This window comes from Oryza glaberrima, chromosome 9 (assembly GCF_000147395.1).
Source record: "Oryza glaberrima chromosome 9, OglaRS2, whole genome shotgun sequence".
Lineage (NCBI taxonomy): Eukaryota > Viridiplantae > Streptophyta > Magnoliopsida > Poales > Poaceae > Oryza > Oryza glaberrima.
In genome coordinates this window covers 16488428-16504448 of record NC_068334.1, presented here as the reverse complement: position 1 = coordinate 16504448, position 16021 = coordinate 16488428, and the positions used below count along the sequence as shown (strand labels likewise).

The following is a 16021-nucleotide window of genomic DNA, read 5'->3' as shown; positions in this document are numbered from 1 at the left end:
GGAAGCAATGCTGCTTTTTCGTTCGGCATGTGTCTCTCTATCACTCCATCTGTTAACCTGAAGGTTCCTGTCAATATGATAGTACTGTCATGGCCTCATGGGTTCTGTAGCTCTCTCTTTTGTTGATCTCCATATCAAACAGCACTTAGGTTGCCTATGTAGGAAGAGAGCTTTACTTCCGGTTGGTGACCCATTATAGTCCCGGTTGAGCAACTGGGACATCTAATCCGGGACCATCTTTATCTCCGGTTGAAATAATCGAGACTAAAGATGCATACCAAGTTAAAAAAAATGTGTGGTATGTGGGATTCAAACTCAAGATCTTAGCCCTCACGCGCATTACCATGCATCCCACCTACTACACACATCTGATTTAGATAGAGATGCTTTCTTTTTAAACTAACCCTGGAGGCATTTTTAGTCCGAGTTGGTAACACCAACCTGGACTAAAAATATCTTTTATTCGGGTTGGTGTTACCAACCGAAAGTAAATATTAGTTTTTAATTCGAATTGGTAATATCAACCGGGACTAAGATTCTCTATCTTTAGTCCGGGTTGGTAATACCAACCGGGACTAAAGTGATGAACATCAATCGGAACTAAGGATCGTTGGGGGCCTAACACGGCCTGACAGCTATTGAACCGTGGCTAAAAATGATCACTCAAGTTCATAAAGTGACGTTAGGCTTTTGAACTGGAGCTAAAAGATATGCTTTAGTCCCGGATCCTATTCAAACAAGGACAAATGTGATTTTTGCTATCCGAGCAGAGATCAGTTCTCCAGTAGTCACAAGCTACCTTCCATTAATTCTTCCTACTTTATTTTGTTTCAAAATTTTCGCATTGATCCTTCTTGATGGATATTTGTTTGTTTCAAATTTATTGCATTGATCCTTAATTGAAAATTACGTACTAGTAGCTAATTACATCACCAGTAACTACACCTAGTCCTCGTATATTTTTAGATAAAAAAATAAACTCATCCTATTTTAAACTCAGCCATTAAAATTTTATAAGTTAAAAAGTTAGCCCATTACATTTGTACTAGACTAGCTTGGGTTACAGGGTTAATCAGGTATTCAAAAGGCACAACTTCGGGGGTGCAGGAGTGGATAAGGAGATGACACGGCAAAGTATTTTGAGGCACCAAAAAATGTTTCATTATTTATTTTTAGTATTTCACGCTTCCTATTCTTTTTATTTTTCAGGAATTCAGGTGCTTCAGCAGTGTATAATCCCTATTCCTGTACCTGCGTATGTACCCGGCCTGAAGGCAAAATAATTTCTCTTGTTTCTTTGTTCCCGAGGCACTTCATTGCGTGGTGATTTATCAGCTGAGGATTTATCGATCGCTTTCCCTATCCAAGCCGCGGGATCAGTCTTGTGATCTTGTCCATGCAATGAAGCAATCGAATTATTGGGAGCCCACGCATGCATGCTAGCTTGTGGATGTCCATGCACATGGTGTGTTTTGATGAATCGATACTGATGCATGCATAGGCACGTTGTTTCCGGCTGTTACTAGGGAAAATTTTAAAGATCACCCTATAAGTAATTTGAAGTTTCAGATTCCACTTCATAAGTTATTTTATAGCAAATACCCACCCCTACTAAGTTTTATTGTAAAAACCATCCTAATATACACGTGCTTAACCGAATCAGCATGTTATCGCTGATGTAGAGCAACTATAGACTAAGTTAGTCAAGTCAATATTGTCCAAGTGCTTATATTAATCTTATTCTTGATGTTCCATTGAATTTTATTATGCATATAGCGAAACTCGGTGCGATAACATTTAAGCTATCATCAACAATTCTATTTGCGAAATCTTCAAAGCATGTCAAGACTATACTCTTAGAAGTATTTATTTTGATAAATACCATATTGTCGGCTCGTAATTTATAAACACACATGTTGATTCGGTTAAGCACGTGAACACTGGGATGATTTTTGCAATAAAATTGGAGTGGGGGTGAGCATTTGTAATAAAATGATTTATGGGGTAGAATCTCAAACTTAAAGTGATTTATGGGTGATTTTTGTAATTTTTCCTTATTTAGTTAAGGTAGGTTCTAATTCATTTTAAGCCTGTGTGTGTGGCAGACATCAATAGGGACCATGATCAGTATCTAGTTCAATATCAATAAGCCGATCGACCAGCACCTTACAAAAAGCACAGTCTTTCTCTTCATTTGACAGATCTCGACCAATCATGTTTTAGGCTGTTAGTCAGTAGTAATCAATAATGCGACTATTAAGCAGGTTTTGACCACGTGGCATGTACATTGGCACGTGCCCTTCAATGCATCAGTTTTGCTAGTATTGATCGCCTGAATTTGTTTAAAAAACCATTGTTTAACGTGCTTCATTTAGTACGGTTTTGTTGTTCACCATCGGTTGGCCGGCTTGCTTCTTCTATGGTGGCATACATCTTGAAGCGATTTTACAATTCTTTAGAAGTTTTAGGCATCATATTTTATAGTGTAAAATTTGATACCTTCGATACTAAGAGATATTAAATTGTATAAAAATTTTAGTACCTCTCAATACCTTACAAGGATTGTAAAATTTCTCTATATTTAAACGGTAGCAGAGCCAAAACATTCAAAGCCCGGGAAAATATAGCTACATTGAGTATTTGCAACGAAAATTTTGTTCAATTTATGTAATAACATTAAAATCCTACAACATGTGTTGCCATCGTTGTCCGGGGTCATAAAAATAAACAATGTGTTTGCCATTGTATCTTAAAAGTACAAGTAGAAATAGTGATAGGTAGCAACGATAATGACACGAATAGGACAATGGTTTCGATATACATAGGTATGTATACGGAGTTGGCAATGGACTAAGGACGCTAATTGTTTATGAGTAGGGTTGTCAATGAGTTGAGCTCGAGACGAGCATGTGTAACCTTTGAACTTTCAAATAGGCTTGACTCGCTTGGCTCGTGAGCAACATAACTTATATTTTAAGGATAATCCTTAACAAAAATAAGAGGGCTACTACACTACGAGATTCCATCCAGATAGGATGATACCTTTCAGATTTCCGAATTTGATATCTATTGTTATCATATTTCTAATACCTATGTGCGACATGGGCATCGTCCAATACCCATCGCAGGTACCAATTGATTCCTAGTCGGTACCAGCCGATACCTCTCCATACTAGGCCGCTACCATCGGGTATCAGATTTGAGCTAACAAGAAGAGAGAAGAAGGGATAGAAATAGTTATCGACGCTTTCCACCAGGAGACAACGATGAAAAGCTCAGGTGATGCCAAATAAGGTGGAAGGGGATCTCGAGGTTTCAAGATGACGACTTTGCTCCCCATCCTCCCTCGACGCAATCCCGTCCCTACGGTACCCCGTTCCGTAGATTTTTTGTAAAAAAAATAATTAGTTGATTACATTAGTAAAAGATGAGAAAATTTACTAAGATAAATGTGTGACGCCAAGCCAATGCTATTTTATCGTGTGGATGTGTATATTTGATATACTAATTTATTAAATAAACAATAAAAATTATATAGTCGGGTTTGTTTGCTCGTGCTCGGCTCGTGCTCGGCTCAACAGAACTCACAAGCTTTGGTTAGGCTCCATTTCGGCTCATTTGGAGATCGGGCCGAGATCAAAGTGCTCGTGAGCCTCAAGTTATTTCCACGACCCTGTTTATTTGTGTGATGAATATAACAGAATAGTCACCAGAAAATCTAATGCCATTTCGGATCGAACATTAAATATTTGCGATAAGAGAGTCTATCGGATGATCGATGTGTCATTTCGGACCCAGTTATATATAGAACGATTTCATCGTGCATCCACATCTCTTGGTCTAGGAAATCAGGAAGGAGTGAAAACGAATGGTCTAGTTAGCATGTTCGGTGAAGAGAAAAAGCTAGTAGGAAACTACTCCAAGCATCATAGGGTCGATCTAATCATGCACAAAAACAGGATCGAACTAACCAGCATTTAGGAGACGCTGGTCCGACGCCAAAGCACGCATGTGACGCTGTACCAAGCTTGCCCCTTCCTCGAAGGACGTACGGCCCTGTGCTGTGCATATGCCTGCCTCGCTGGCTCGCTCCTAGCACGCTGCCCCACGCATGCTTTCCGGTCTCGTTTAAGCCGTCTATAAATATATTTTAAGTCAGCTATAAATAGTAGGCTATAAGAGCACCCGCAATGGTAAAGTAAGATGCTCTCAGCAATAGACTAGATTAGTAGTAAACTACCTCAATAGTATGTCTACATGTGTATCTATAGCTCTCTAATCCATTGCCTCTTTTTCTCTATAGACTATCTCTAGGTTAGTAGATAGCTTTGTTCTCTCTCTTCATTTAATCTCTTCCAAGTAGGATAATATGTTGACATGGATCTCTTATAGAGAGCCTATAGATAACCATTGCGGGTGCCCTAAGCCAGCTATAAATATAACAGGCTATAAGCCAGCTATAAATATATTTTAAAAAGATAAAGGAAAAAAAAAGAGCAGCGGGCTACAGATCTGTAGCTAGCTGTAGCACGGACTTCAAGACGTAATATACGTATGATAGGTGAGACCAGGTATTAATAATATACTAAGCAACTATTGTATGAATTGGCTATTACATCGGCTATAGATGATTTAAAATTAGTAGTGGGCTCTACTATTAAACTTGCTCTAACGCCCCATGCCGGAGACATGCCCGGCCGGCCGGCGACGGCGAGGGCGCGCTTGCGGTCGCGGCACGCCTGTGATTTCGTTGGGCGACCGGACACTTGGCCGCGCGATCTTGTCTCCGGGACCATTTCGATTTCTTGCATGATAGTATATCAATGAAATAGCAGCATGCATTATTAATTGCTCATAAATTTTTCCGATAAAAATCATGTACTCCTACTTCAGTTGAGTACCGATGATACCTGTGCCCCCCCCCCCCCCCAACCCCCCCCCCCCCCCCCCCCCCCTCTGTTTTTACTTACTGCTAGATATAGCATCTGTCAATTAAATTGATGCTTCATGCACGATCCGGGATTGAGAAAGCAACGGAGCAGCGATCCAAGAAACGATTAGTTTATTTTCCGCATGATCGCATTAGGGATCTGTCTGCCAAAATGTGTCGGGAAATGAGATGGTGATGCGTACTGTTCACTACGTTGGTGTCAACATCTTTCAGTTGTTGCTCGATAGTACATGTCGTGGCGCTCCACAATGGAAAGATCAGGTTGTTCGACATAGCATGCAGGAGGTAGCAATAGCATGACAGCAGAGTTGACCCCAGGGTTACCCCTGCGAAATCGAAGCGCTGATGTTTGGGACGTCCGGGCCTCCGGGGGTTAGTGCAGGGAGATGGCGATGTTTGATTACTCATAGGCCGATCTGTTTGGTCTGGCCCATATAAAACGTTGAAACTGGAGGGAATAAGTTCACTTGAGGTCCCTTAACTTGTCAACGAATCCGATTTTCGTCCTTCAACTGAAAAACCAGATACAACGGATCCCTCAACTATCAAAACCGGTGCAAAGCAGGTCCCTCAGCGGTTTTGACGGTGGTTTTGGCCGATGTGGCATCTACGTGGCCGGTTTGCGTCCTACGTGGCGGTGACGTGTCACTGGAAGGAAAACATAAAAATTAAAAACAAAAACAAAAATATAGGGCCCACATATAGTTAGACAAAAGGGAAAAAGAGTGGACCCACCTGTCAGTGGGTCCCACCATCCTCACTATCCACGAACGATTGGACGACGAGAAACTGGGAGAGGGAGCGACCAGCGCCTCCTCTCTCTCCCTCCTGGCATCGTTCCTCGCCGGCCGGTGAGCGCCCACGGAGAGGGAAAAAGGCGCCGGCCGGCAAGTGGGGCGGAGACGGCAGCTGGCCGCCGCCCACTGCGCACTTCTTCGGCGGTCTGCAACGCGGAGCTAGGGTTGCGGGAGTCGGAGGGCGGCGGCGCCATCATCCTGCTCGAACAATCGGAGAGACGGCAACGACGAACTGTGTTCATGCAACAGTGTGATTACCTGGCCGGGACGAACTCAGTGACGATGCGGCCGCCGCCGGGGACGAGGGTATCGGAGATGTTGACGCCATGCTCGGCGGTGGCGTCCGTGGACTGGTCATGACCGATGACGCCCATCTCCTCGTTACGACTCGTCGCGGACTCCATGGCGGCGGCCGGGCCGCCCTTGACCGTCTTCCCCAACACGAGGTTCTCCGCCGACTGCATCGTCGCCGCGTCCCACGGCACGATGGGCTTGGCCGCGAGGCTTCTGGTCAACGGGAACACGTCGCCATACCAGATCCCTTGCTGGCTCATCCTACTACACTCTCAACGTAGCTAGTACTAGTGTGGTGAGATCGTGTGTGTACTGCGCTATGCATGAGAGAGAGATCTTCAAGGTCATATGTGGCGCGGCTCGCTGCATGGGTCGAACGGGGGACAGGCAGGGAGGCCGGCAATGGCGGGGCGCCGTGGGTGGGGCACTGGGGCTCGACGGCGACGGGCGGTCGCAGCCCGCCGAAGAGGCGCGCAACGGGCGGCGCCCAGCGGCCGTCGTCGCCACCCTCGCCGGCCGGCGCCTTTTTCCCTCTCCGAGCGTGCTCGCCGGCCGGCGAGGAAGGATGCCGGGAGGGAGAGAGAAGAGGTGCCGGTCGCTCCCTCTCCCAGTCTCCCGTCGTCCAATCGTCCGTGGATAGAGATGATGGTGAGACCTACTGACAGGTGGGTTCACTCTTTTTTTCCTTTTGTCTGACTGACATGTGGGCCCCACATTTGTTTTTATTTTTAATTTTTATATTTTTCTTCCAGTGCCACGTCACCGCCACGTCGGATGAGGACCAAGTCAAACCGACCACATAGGCGCCACATCAGCCAAAACCACCATCAAAACCGCTGAGGGATCTGCTTTGCACCGGTTTTTATAGTTGAGGGATCTATTGTATCTGGTTTTTCGGTTGAAGGACGAAAATCAGATTCGTTGACAAGTTAAGGGACCTCAAGTGAACTTATTCCAAACTGGAGCAATCAAGGTAACCGCGTAAGACGTCAAGTTTTGGGCCGAACCGAGCACGGTGAGCAGGCCACCCCGGTGCTATCAACCACGCTTGGTCCCGCGTGACGGCGTGAGCGAGCCTGTCTGCTTGCGACAGGCTCAAATCTAACACACGAAGGTCAAGTGTAGCACTGTTGCTACCTAGGCCTGTACAAACCGTGCGAGTGCATGATACTCCCTTAAGACCCTCTACTCTTTTGCCTGATCTCCATCTAAACCTGTCCTAACGTGGATAGCCTTGGAATGTAGTACTACAATTAATAGATCGTACTGTACGTGCTCTACTCCATTGCTAGTATAGAGCCCCACTACGTTGCTTTATATTAATAGAAGAAAGCAATCTAACCCATTAATCTCATTTAATTAAAGGGTTTAGATTTATTTATACTAACACCCTAGTTAACACTAGTAGAAATGGAAAGGGGCATTATTGTCTGAAAAAAGTAGGTGAGGTAGGGTCAATGACTAAACTTTTTTCATTTAGCTGGAAAAAAAACATAAATAACAAAGTTACTCTTAATCATTGTATTATTAGTAAATTATTGATTTACCCTTAATAACAAACGGTTCAGATTATTTCAACTGGTAGTATAATCTAAACCACGGGCACATAGACATAGTATGTATACGGAGTTGGCAATGGACTCTATAGCAATTTCTACACGCTACAGAGTTGTAGCTGACTATACCACGGGCTCCAATAAGTTATATCTGAGATAGATGAGTGGATTAGGTATGTCAGGGTTACGGATAAGGCATACCCTCCATCCTTGGATATAAGATGTATACTGATATGGTATACCCGCGCGTATACGGGTGTTTCTTGTATATGTTAAGGAAATCTATCACGTAACATAAACGGAGTTCACAGATGGAAAGAGTCCTACTCGGACGGAACTGGGTCGTTACCATATCGTGTGGGGTCCGATATCTCCGAGTTCTACTTGGAGATCGACTGACCCGCAGTATAAAAGGGACCCCCCGGGAGGACCCAAGGCATCGAATCTCACCGCCAACACAACCACCACAGCCTACGAAGTCGGAGCTAGCTTACATTAGCCAAGTCACCGGGTGATCTAGTCGAACCAGCTCGACTACAGTCTCGTCGGTATCATCGAGTTCCGTTATTCCCTTTGTAATATGTGACTTCCACCATATAATCCCATACCAACTGGATTAGGGCTATTACCTACAAAGGGGCCTGAACCAGTATAATCCTTGTTTTTTATTTGCTTGATGTCGTCCTACGTAGATCCTCGTACCAGCGTACCCCAATACCCCAATAGTGTATGATTGTCTTTTGTTTACTTGTGTTACCTCTCGAATATTAGGGTGTTCAAGATAGAGAGCAAAGTGTGGTAGAAGTAAATTACTGCTTGTCTTACTAATATTGTGTATGGTTGTCTTTTTTTTACTTGTGTCTTACTACTGTTTGTCTTTATGTAGGAAGTGTGTGAAAAACAAACTTAACTGTGAGAATGTTCGATCTCAACAAAAGACTCGGTGTGATTTGGATGACTTTATTTTGGTCAATGTATTAACGACTATTTGGACATGCGTCTTATGGCTGGATTTGGTTGGTTATTTTGGTAAGTGACTAGTGGCTAGTGATGTATTGAACTGGTGGTCTGTAATAAACCTACGATGTAACTAAACATGTTTTGGTTGTTTGGATGTAACTGAACCTGTGTTGGTCAGCAAACATATTCTTTGCTTTGGTAAGTGAATATGAGATTGTGACTATATTAGGACATGCTAAAATGTGAACTGGTGCTTGTGGGCTAAATGATGTTAATTGGGCTATCAGATGCTAATTGGATTTTGTATTGAATTTTAACTGGGCTAAATTTTTTTGATATATGGGCTTCTCGAGTGTGCATGGTCCAGATGTACTTTTGTTGCAATGCTTGGGCCTATTGGGCCTTTTGAAAATGTATGGCCCGTTTAATATTTAATTCAATATAGATGAATTGGGCTGAATTTATTAAAATCTAATTGGACTTACAGTAGGCCTAGCCCATTAATAGGTTTCTCACTACATGGGCTTTAACAAGGCCTAGCCCAAAAACATGTTGCTCACTACATGGGCCTTAACAGGCCATATGGAATTTTATGACGATTTTTGGGCTTGATGGTGACGAAAATGGACGTCATAACTCTATGATGACAGAAGGATCGTCACTAGATTAATGAAAAAAAAGGTTTCGTCATAGAACACCATTAGAGACGCATGGTAGGTGACGAATGAATTTTCGTCACGTAAGCGTCACAGATTACATAACATGACGTAAAATTCAATGTTTGTGACATAAATGAAGCGTCACCTATCATAAGATCTCTTGTAGTGTTTATATCCGGTCTACGGGTATCCACCGTCGACAAGGTATTAATTATATAATATATATTTACAACTAATTAATGTGTGATTGGGCTATTAGGTTGATTATAGTTGATGTTTTAATTTTTGGAGCTAATAGTTGGCTATATTATTAAAGTTATTACTCTAAGAGTATGTATGTTAGAGGCGTCTGTCGATAATGGAGGTGCGTGTTCGTCCTTCACATGAAAAAACACAGAGCAGCCATCAGCCTTTCATGTTAAAATTTTAGGATACTATCTGGCTATCTTTGATCTTTTTTTTTTTCCTTTGATTGAGGTGCTAGCACCTAACAGTAGCACTTAAGATATACTCGATAGTACAGTAACAAGGGATATGTAGTTCAACACAAGATTCTATATTTAGGGCCTATTCACTTTGATGCAATTTTCAACCATACCATTTTTTTTAAAATGTTGCAAAAAAATGTCAACGTTTAGTTTGTTACCAAATTTGGCCAATACATAAGAAATCTTGTCAAAATTTTAGTATTACCAAAACTTGGTAAGGTTTATTTTGACTAAATCTTAATAGGCGCTTAATCCCCAACACACTCGGGGTCGTGTGTCCCTTCAAATCCTCTTTTTTTACCTACTCCAGCAAGTAGCACTTACCCTCTACAAAAAGCCACGCAATCTCATCTGATTGCATTGCTCCCTCCTCAGCTCTTCGAAGGAGACCCCATCGATCCGTCCTTCCATGATTCAATCACTACAGGATTCACACGATCCCATAAACCCGCCCCGCGGCCCCCTTTCCCTCCTCCCAAAGAGAGAAGAGCGGCGCTGCACGCCGCTGATCAGTCTAGCCCGGCCCTCGGGGACTACTGATATGACAGTGGCAGAACAGCAGGTGCACCCGCCATGAGAGCAATCCCAAGCGTGGCAAAATCCCCGCGCCACGCGGCGCCTCGGACTCTCGGAGGGCCATATGTACAGACGAGACACCACCGCGGGTACGTACGCCAAACAACCGAGGCTGCTCCGACGCGACAGTACAAGGCACCGCGCTTTACTCCAACAGAAGCTGCGATATATGACGCGACGCGACACTCGCACGGCACGTACCGGTGTTTTGTCCCGTGCCGTGCAGTGGATTCAACGATGGGTGGATCGTTTGGGAAATTGGGAGGTGAGCAGCGAGTGGGCACGGAGGCCATGAGATGCAGCAGCTTCGTGACACACCCTGCCTGTCCTTCAAGGACGCCAGCCACCCTGTCCGTTTTTAGGAGTATATAAACCTACGGCACAGGTCGTACTACTACTCATACGACACGAGGCTGTGTAGGGTCCCCAGGGATCTTACCTGAGGGTGTGTTTATTCTTGGAAAAAGTTGAAAGTTTGGAAAAAATTAGGAATTTAAAAAAATAAGTTGAAAGTTTATGTGTGTAAAAAAGTTTTAGATGTGATATGATGTGATAGAAAGTTTGAAGTTTGGGATAGTTGGGGTGAAATAAACACGGCCTAAGTGTACTCCAACGCCAGCTAGCTTCCCTCCCTGTCGTTTAACGGCGGTGAAACCGTGTGATTATCCCGTCGGTGGCGGTAAGCTAGTGACGCGTACAGTATTTTCAACGACCACGGTGATCCTGTAGCTTGTCTCTGTCGTACTGTAGATTCTACCGTTGGTCCCAATCATCAGGGCTGAAACACGCAGCAGGGAAAAGCTGCAGGGTCAGGTTAATCACTGTGACTGCTGACAGGACAGCATGCCATGGCGCCTTTCACTTTTTTAGCAACAAGTCTGACAGGCCTGTGTACAGAAGCTGAGTAATAGTACTGGAGTACCATCTCTTCCAAGCACGAAAAGGAAGGGAAAGAAGAAGCGACCGGTACTCGATCTCAACTGGAGTAGTCGTGGTCTGGTGGAAACACCTTTTATACTTCCTTTCATTCATTCACATCACCGAAGAACAAAACTCACAATTATTGGAAGCCTGTGTACAAGGTGCAGTAAAACACCCTCGAATTCACTCGCTGATTGCTGCTACTCACTGGCCTCTCTTCATGAGGCCAGCAGGTACCTGAATCTGAACTCGTACGGCAGGACCTGCACGCGGCGCGACTCGGCGGCGACACCCCTTCTGCCGTCCTCCACGATCCTCATCGCCTTCTGCCGCAGCTCGCTCGGCAGCTGGAGGCACACCCAGTCCATGAGGGAGTCCACGTCCTTGGCGAAGTCGAGGAGGTACCAGTGCAGCAGCTTCGGGATCGCCACCTTCGCCGGCGCCGACACCACCACCGCCGCCTGCAGGTAGTCCCTCTTCGCCGCCTCCAGCTCCTCCTCCACTCCCCGCGCCGTGTACACCCTCACCTGAAAAAAAAAAACATGACCAAGAACAAGACACAATCACACAACACATCATCACAAACTACACGGAATTTTTACATGCTGTAATGCTGCAAAAATCTGACGGAATCATGGAGATCTTACAGCAGGGGAGGACCAGCTGCCGCAGGAGAGCGCGAAGGTGACCAGGGGCTCAGGCCACTCCAGCCCGAACACGCCTCGCATCGCCATGTCGTCGGCGGCGCCCTTGGTCACTCCACCAGGATTCACCTGTTCATTCACGAGCCATAGGTTGTTAGTTCTAGCGTGTGGTGCTGTGCAACCGGAACACCAATCTACCCGGATCACTACGATGGCCGTATCCACCATGACAAAACTATACTGTAACGCCTTACATGCTTCACGCTGTAGGGCAGCCGCAGGATGAAATGCTCGATCGACATGGCGCTGTGCGTGCGCCCACCCACATTTATTGTCGCCTGAAAACAGAGAGCGAAACACGGAGATCACTCTCTCGTCAGAGACTTGATTACTTCGTTAATCACCGGCGCATCATGATTTGTGCTGCTTGCAAGAAGTTACTTAGTGCTATACCTTCGGCATCATTGCCACGAGCATATGAGGGGTGGTAGGTATCCCTTGCTCGAGAAATGCCTGCAGTACGACAAGGAAGACAAGTGTTAGGAACAAGTATGAGGCACTAGGCATGACACTACACTACTACATCTACCTACCTTAACTACCCTTTCCTAGGCCGTATCGCAGATGGCATGAGATAGTTAGGCCTAAGGATAATAATGCCAAAGCGATGATGATGGTGATCAGTGTTAGTTAAAGCCTTTGTTTATGGTCATGGGGACAGGAAGCATTTCTTTAAGCAAAACTAAATGACTGAAGAGAACAGTACACAGACATGCCAGCACTATGTTCAGAGTTCATGGTTAAAGAACGTACTCGTCAGAACCACGCCCATGCTGTAATGTTGTACTGGCTGTACTATATAGTACTAGTAATATGCAATGCGGTAGTAAGTAATTAACCTCCCGAAATATTCCAGCATACAGTAGTTCTTCTGTCATTCTATCGGAGGCAAACATTGATAACGAAGGAGGTAACTATCACCGAAATGGAAATTTCCCTCTAACGAGAAAATGAACAAAGATATAATTGATCAAGATGAAGAAATTCAGGATGGGTGGGCTCAATTATGAGTGACAGGCTGACAGCTTACATTCATCATGCACGAATTGTAGATGTTGATCCAGAATGCCAGCTTCTGCTGATGGGAGAGCCCCGTCAGGTCAACCGATGAAAGCCTCCGGATCAAAGCCCTGCAGATTTTGCCAGGTAGACATGAACCACCTCTATCAGCGATGCTAATTATGTCAGGCGGCCACCTACTCGACAGACAACCAAACCGAGCTTGTAATAACTGAACGGAAAATTGCACTAGCAAGAACGCACTTGAGTTTCCGGGTAAGCATGGTGTCGTTCTCCATGGCCGTCTGATCGAACGAGGTGGCGTCGATTACATGGAATCGCTTGTATGACCCAACGTCTCTTGTGCCGAATTCCAGTATGCCATAAGGATCTTGAGGGTATGCGTCCTCTGAGCTCTCGCAAGAACCTGAAACCGAAGGAGACAATGCCGCCTGCTCCTCGTCTTGGCCGCTTGCTGATGAACCGCCCATCTGCGAGAAGATGGCGAGCAGGCATCTCAACAGTTCCTCCGACAATCTGTTCGGCACGCTCGAGTCATCTTGGGAAGCTTTTTCTGAATTATTGCTGACAGTGTCTGCGAGCCTTTTACGGTCCGGCACTGTGCTAATCGTCTGTGTGATAAAAAAAAATGCAGCAGCAGTACGGTTCAGAAGAAGTTAGTTCATGGTAGAAAAATGTGTAAATAAATACCATTCAGCAGCAATAAGGATCTTATTACTACTGTTTTTACCTGAGCAGTAGCCCTGCGTTTCTCAGGCGCTGCTGCTGTCGGCAGCCTGGATTTTGATGCCTTCTGCAGCAGCGGCGAATGGCGACAATTTCTAGCCGGTGTGTTACTGCACGACTGGTTCTCTTTCCCGGCGCCGGAACGGTCGTCTTGCGCCACCGCCGCCGCCGGAGAAGGCTTTCTCGGCGTTTGCTTTGCACCGGCGACCCCGTTCATTGAAGGTCGAGTAGGAGGAGAATGACAATTTGCCGGAGAGACCTCTGAGTTCGGCACCGGGCTCGACGGCATGAGCTGCGCCGGCACGCATCCCTCGCCGCCGGGGAGGCTCGTGTTCTTGGCCGAGGAGAAGATTATGGCCTCCTGGTAGAGTCCTTGCCGGAAATTGACCACCTGCTCCTCGAGCCTGACGACCTCTTCTTCCAGCACCGCCACCTCCGCGAGAAGCGCCAGTGTCTTCGCACATCGCAGAATTCAGAGCAGGAACATGTTCAGAATTCAGAGCCGAATTGTCCCAAGCAGAGCAAGAACAATGCGTTTCGTTTGATGCAAATGCGAATGCAAATGTGGAACTGACTTGAGATGGCAGATACGGCGGCAGGCGAGGCAGAGCGCCGAGCGGCCTCGTGAACGCCCTCTCGAGGGCTCGGTGGACGTTCTCCTCGTGCCTCAGCTTCTTCTTCAGCTTGTCCACCTGTAAAATCCAGGCAGCGAATTGCGTCACAAAACACAACTCGGACGAACCAATGCGCTTCTCAAATTGCGAGAAATTGGGACAGAATTCAGGTAGTACATCTTGCTGCAGTGCGAGCTTCCGCTCTCTCCTCGCTTGGATTCTGTTCGTGATGCCTTTGGTGACCGCGTTGGCCGATGATCCCTTCTTCACCGGCATGGCGCCCTTCCTCTGATCCTTCTCCATCATCTGAACACGTAAAACAACAGTATCATCATCAAAAGAGGAAAAAGAAGGCGTTGTTTAGCTGTGAAAGAAGCTAACCGAAGCAAAGCAAAGCAACAGATTCCTCTTCTCCGAAAGATAAAGAGATAAAGCGGCTGATTTAAAGAAGGGGAAGAAATGCGGGCTCAAGAGCAATCAAGAGATACCCTATCGGAGTAGCTCTCGAAAGCTAACTGACGCCCGCGAGTCAGTGGCGAGATCTTCTCACGCTACACCACCAACCAAAACGTAGCTCGCAAGAACATCAAAACAGCACTGTTCGTCCTTGTATTTTTCCCAACAACATTTAATAATCCGTCGTACTACAGGAAACACATCGACGGTGCAACAAATCACTAACAACCACATTACGCCACCAATGCAAAACAACAAAATAGGCGCACAGAATTTCACACCTTGGGAACCAAAAACAAGAGTTAAAAAGAAAAAAAAAACTATCAAGCACCGAGTTCGAACAGCTGGCCTCAAGTAGGCGGCAAAGGCGCCGCCTTCCGATCCCGCGAGCGCCGGCGACCGAGGACGCCTCAATAATCCATCGCGAGAACCGAAAATAACCGCACATTGGCCATAAAAGAAGGGAGAACAGAGCACACGGAGAAACGAGAGAGGTTTTTGCCAGATTGAGAAGCATACTCTGTCGCTCTTCGTGGAGGCCGCCTTGGCGCCGTGCGCCGCCGCCGCCGGCCTCCGAGCCCGGCCATTCATCTCCGGCGCCGTATGCATATCAATCAGCAAGACAGCAAGCGAGGAGACAGAGACAGGATACTTAAAATGCTCGGCGGCTGCGGCGGGCGGGCGGGCGGCCCTACGCACCGCGAGGAGACACCGCCGCCATTAAAGGTCTCGCCGCGAGCTCCGCGCCGTGTGTGGCGTCCTTGGACGGCCGGGAAGCGCGAGCGCGTTGGGGGGGGGGGGGGGGGGGGGGGTCCAGCCACCGCCGCAGCTGACACGAGCAGCAGCTGCAAGTGAATTCGGTTGGGGTCTTGGGGATGGCGCTTCAGATTGCGTTCGGATGGGAAGCGTGCGGTGGTGCGGGGGAAACGGAATTGCGGCGGTGGCGGTGGCGGTGGCGGTGGCGTCGGTGATGGCGATGCGTGGGCGGTCGAGTCGGGGGCTCTCCCCTCGCCGGTGGGAAACTGGCAATCCGCGCGCTGCTCGCTCTTGTACTGGTTTGCGGTGCCGTGTTATATACGAGACGGGAACTCATCGACTCAACCGGATTTAACTTTGTTACGCACCGTTGTGTCACGGTGAATCCGTTCGAGTTGGGCAGTGTTTATTCTCTTCGAACTCCTAAAGATTCCGTCACATCAAATATTTAAATAAAAAAATACTAATTGCACAGCTTGTATATAACTTATGAGACGAATCTTTTGAGCCTAATTACGACATGATTTAACAATATGATGCTAC

The 16021-nt window shown here is 46.4% G+C and overlaps 2 protein-coding genes across 4 annotated transcripts; both read right to left on the bottom strand.

Moving 5' to 3' along the window:
* Nucleotides 1–5609: 5609 nt before the first annotated feature.
* LOC127785022 (late embryogenesis abundant protein D-34-like) lies at nucleotides 5610–6657 on the bottom strand. The gene has a single exon (XM_052312445.1). It carries the CDS (start codon nucleotides 6300–6302, stop codon nucleotides 6003–6005), a length of 300 nt encoding a protein of 99 aa, XP_052168405.1. The 5' UTR covers nucleotides 6303–6657; the 3' UTR covers nucleotides 5610–6002.
* A 4621-nt stretch (nucleotides 6658–11278) lies between these two features.
* Nucleotides 11279–15762, bottom strand: LOC127785067 (uncharacterized). 3 transcript variants are annotated; one of them, XM_052312487.1, is made up of 10 exons: nucleotides 15242–15762; nucleotides 14444–14572; nucleotides 14228–14344; nucleotides 13657–14106; nucleotides 13170–13537; nucleotides 12937–13036; nucleotides 12300–12359; nucleotides 12101–12184; nucleotides 11850–11975; nucleotides 11279–11729 (listed from the first exon to the last, which is right to left on the bottom strand). In XM_052312487.1, the coding sequence occupies exons 1-10, from the start codon at nucleotides 15329–15331 to the stop codon at nucleotides 11421–11423; spliced, it is 1833 nt and encodes a 610-aa protein (XP_052168447.1). In that variant the 5' UTR covers nucleotides 15332–15762; the 3' UTR covers nucleotides 11279–11420. The 3 variants fall into 3 exon arrangements, with proteins under 3 accessions (XP_052168447.1, XP_052168448.1, XP_052168449.1); XM_052312488.1 differs by lacking the exon at nucleotides 15242–15762 and adding an exon at nucleotides 14648–15193; XM_052312489.1 differs by lacking the exon at nucleotides 15242–15762 and adding an exon at nucleotides 14755–15193.
* Between the last annotated feature and the right edge of the window lie 259 nt (nucleotides 15763–16021).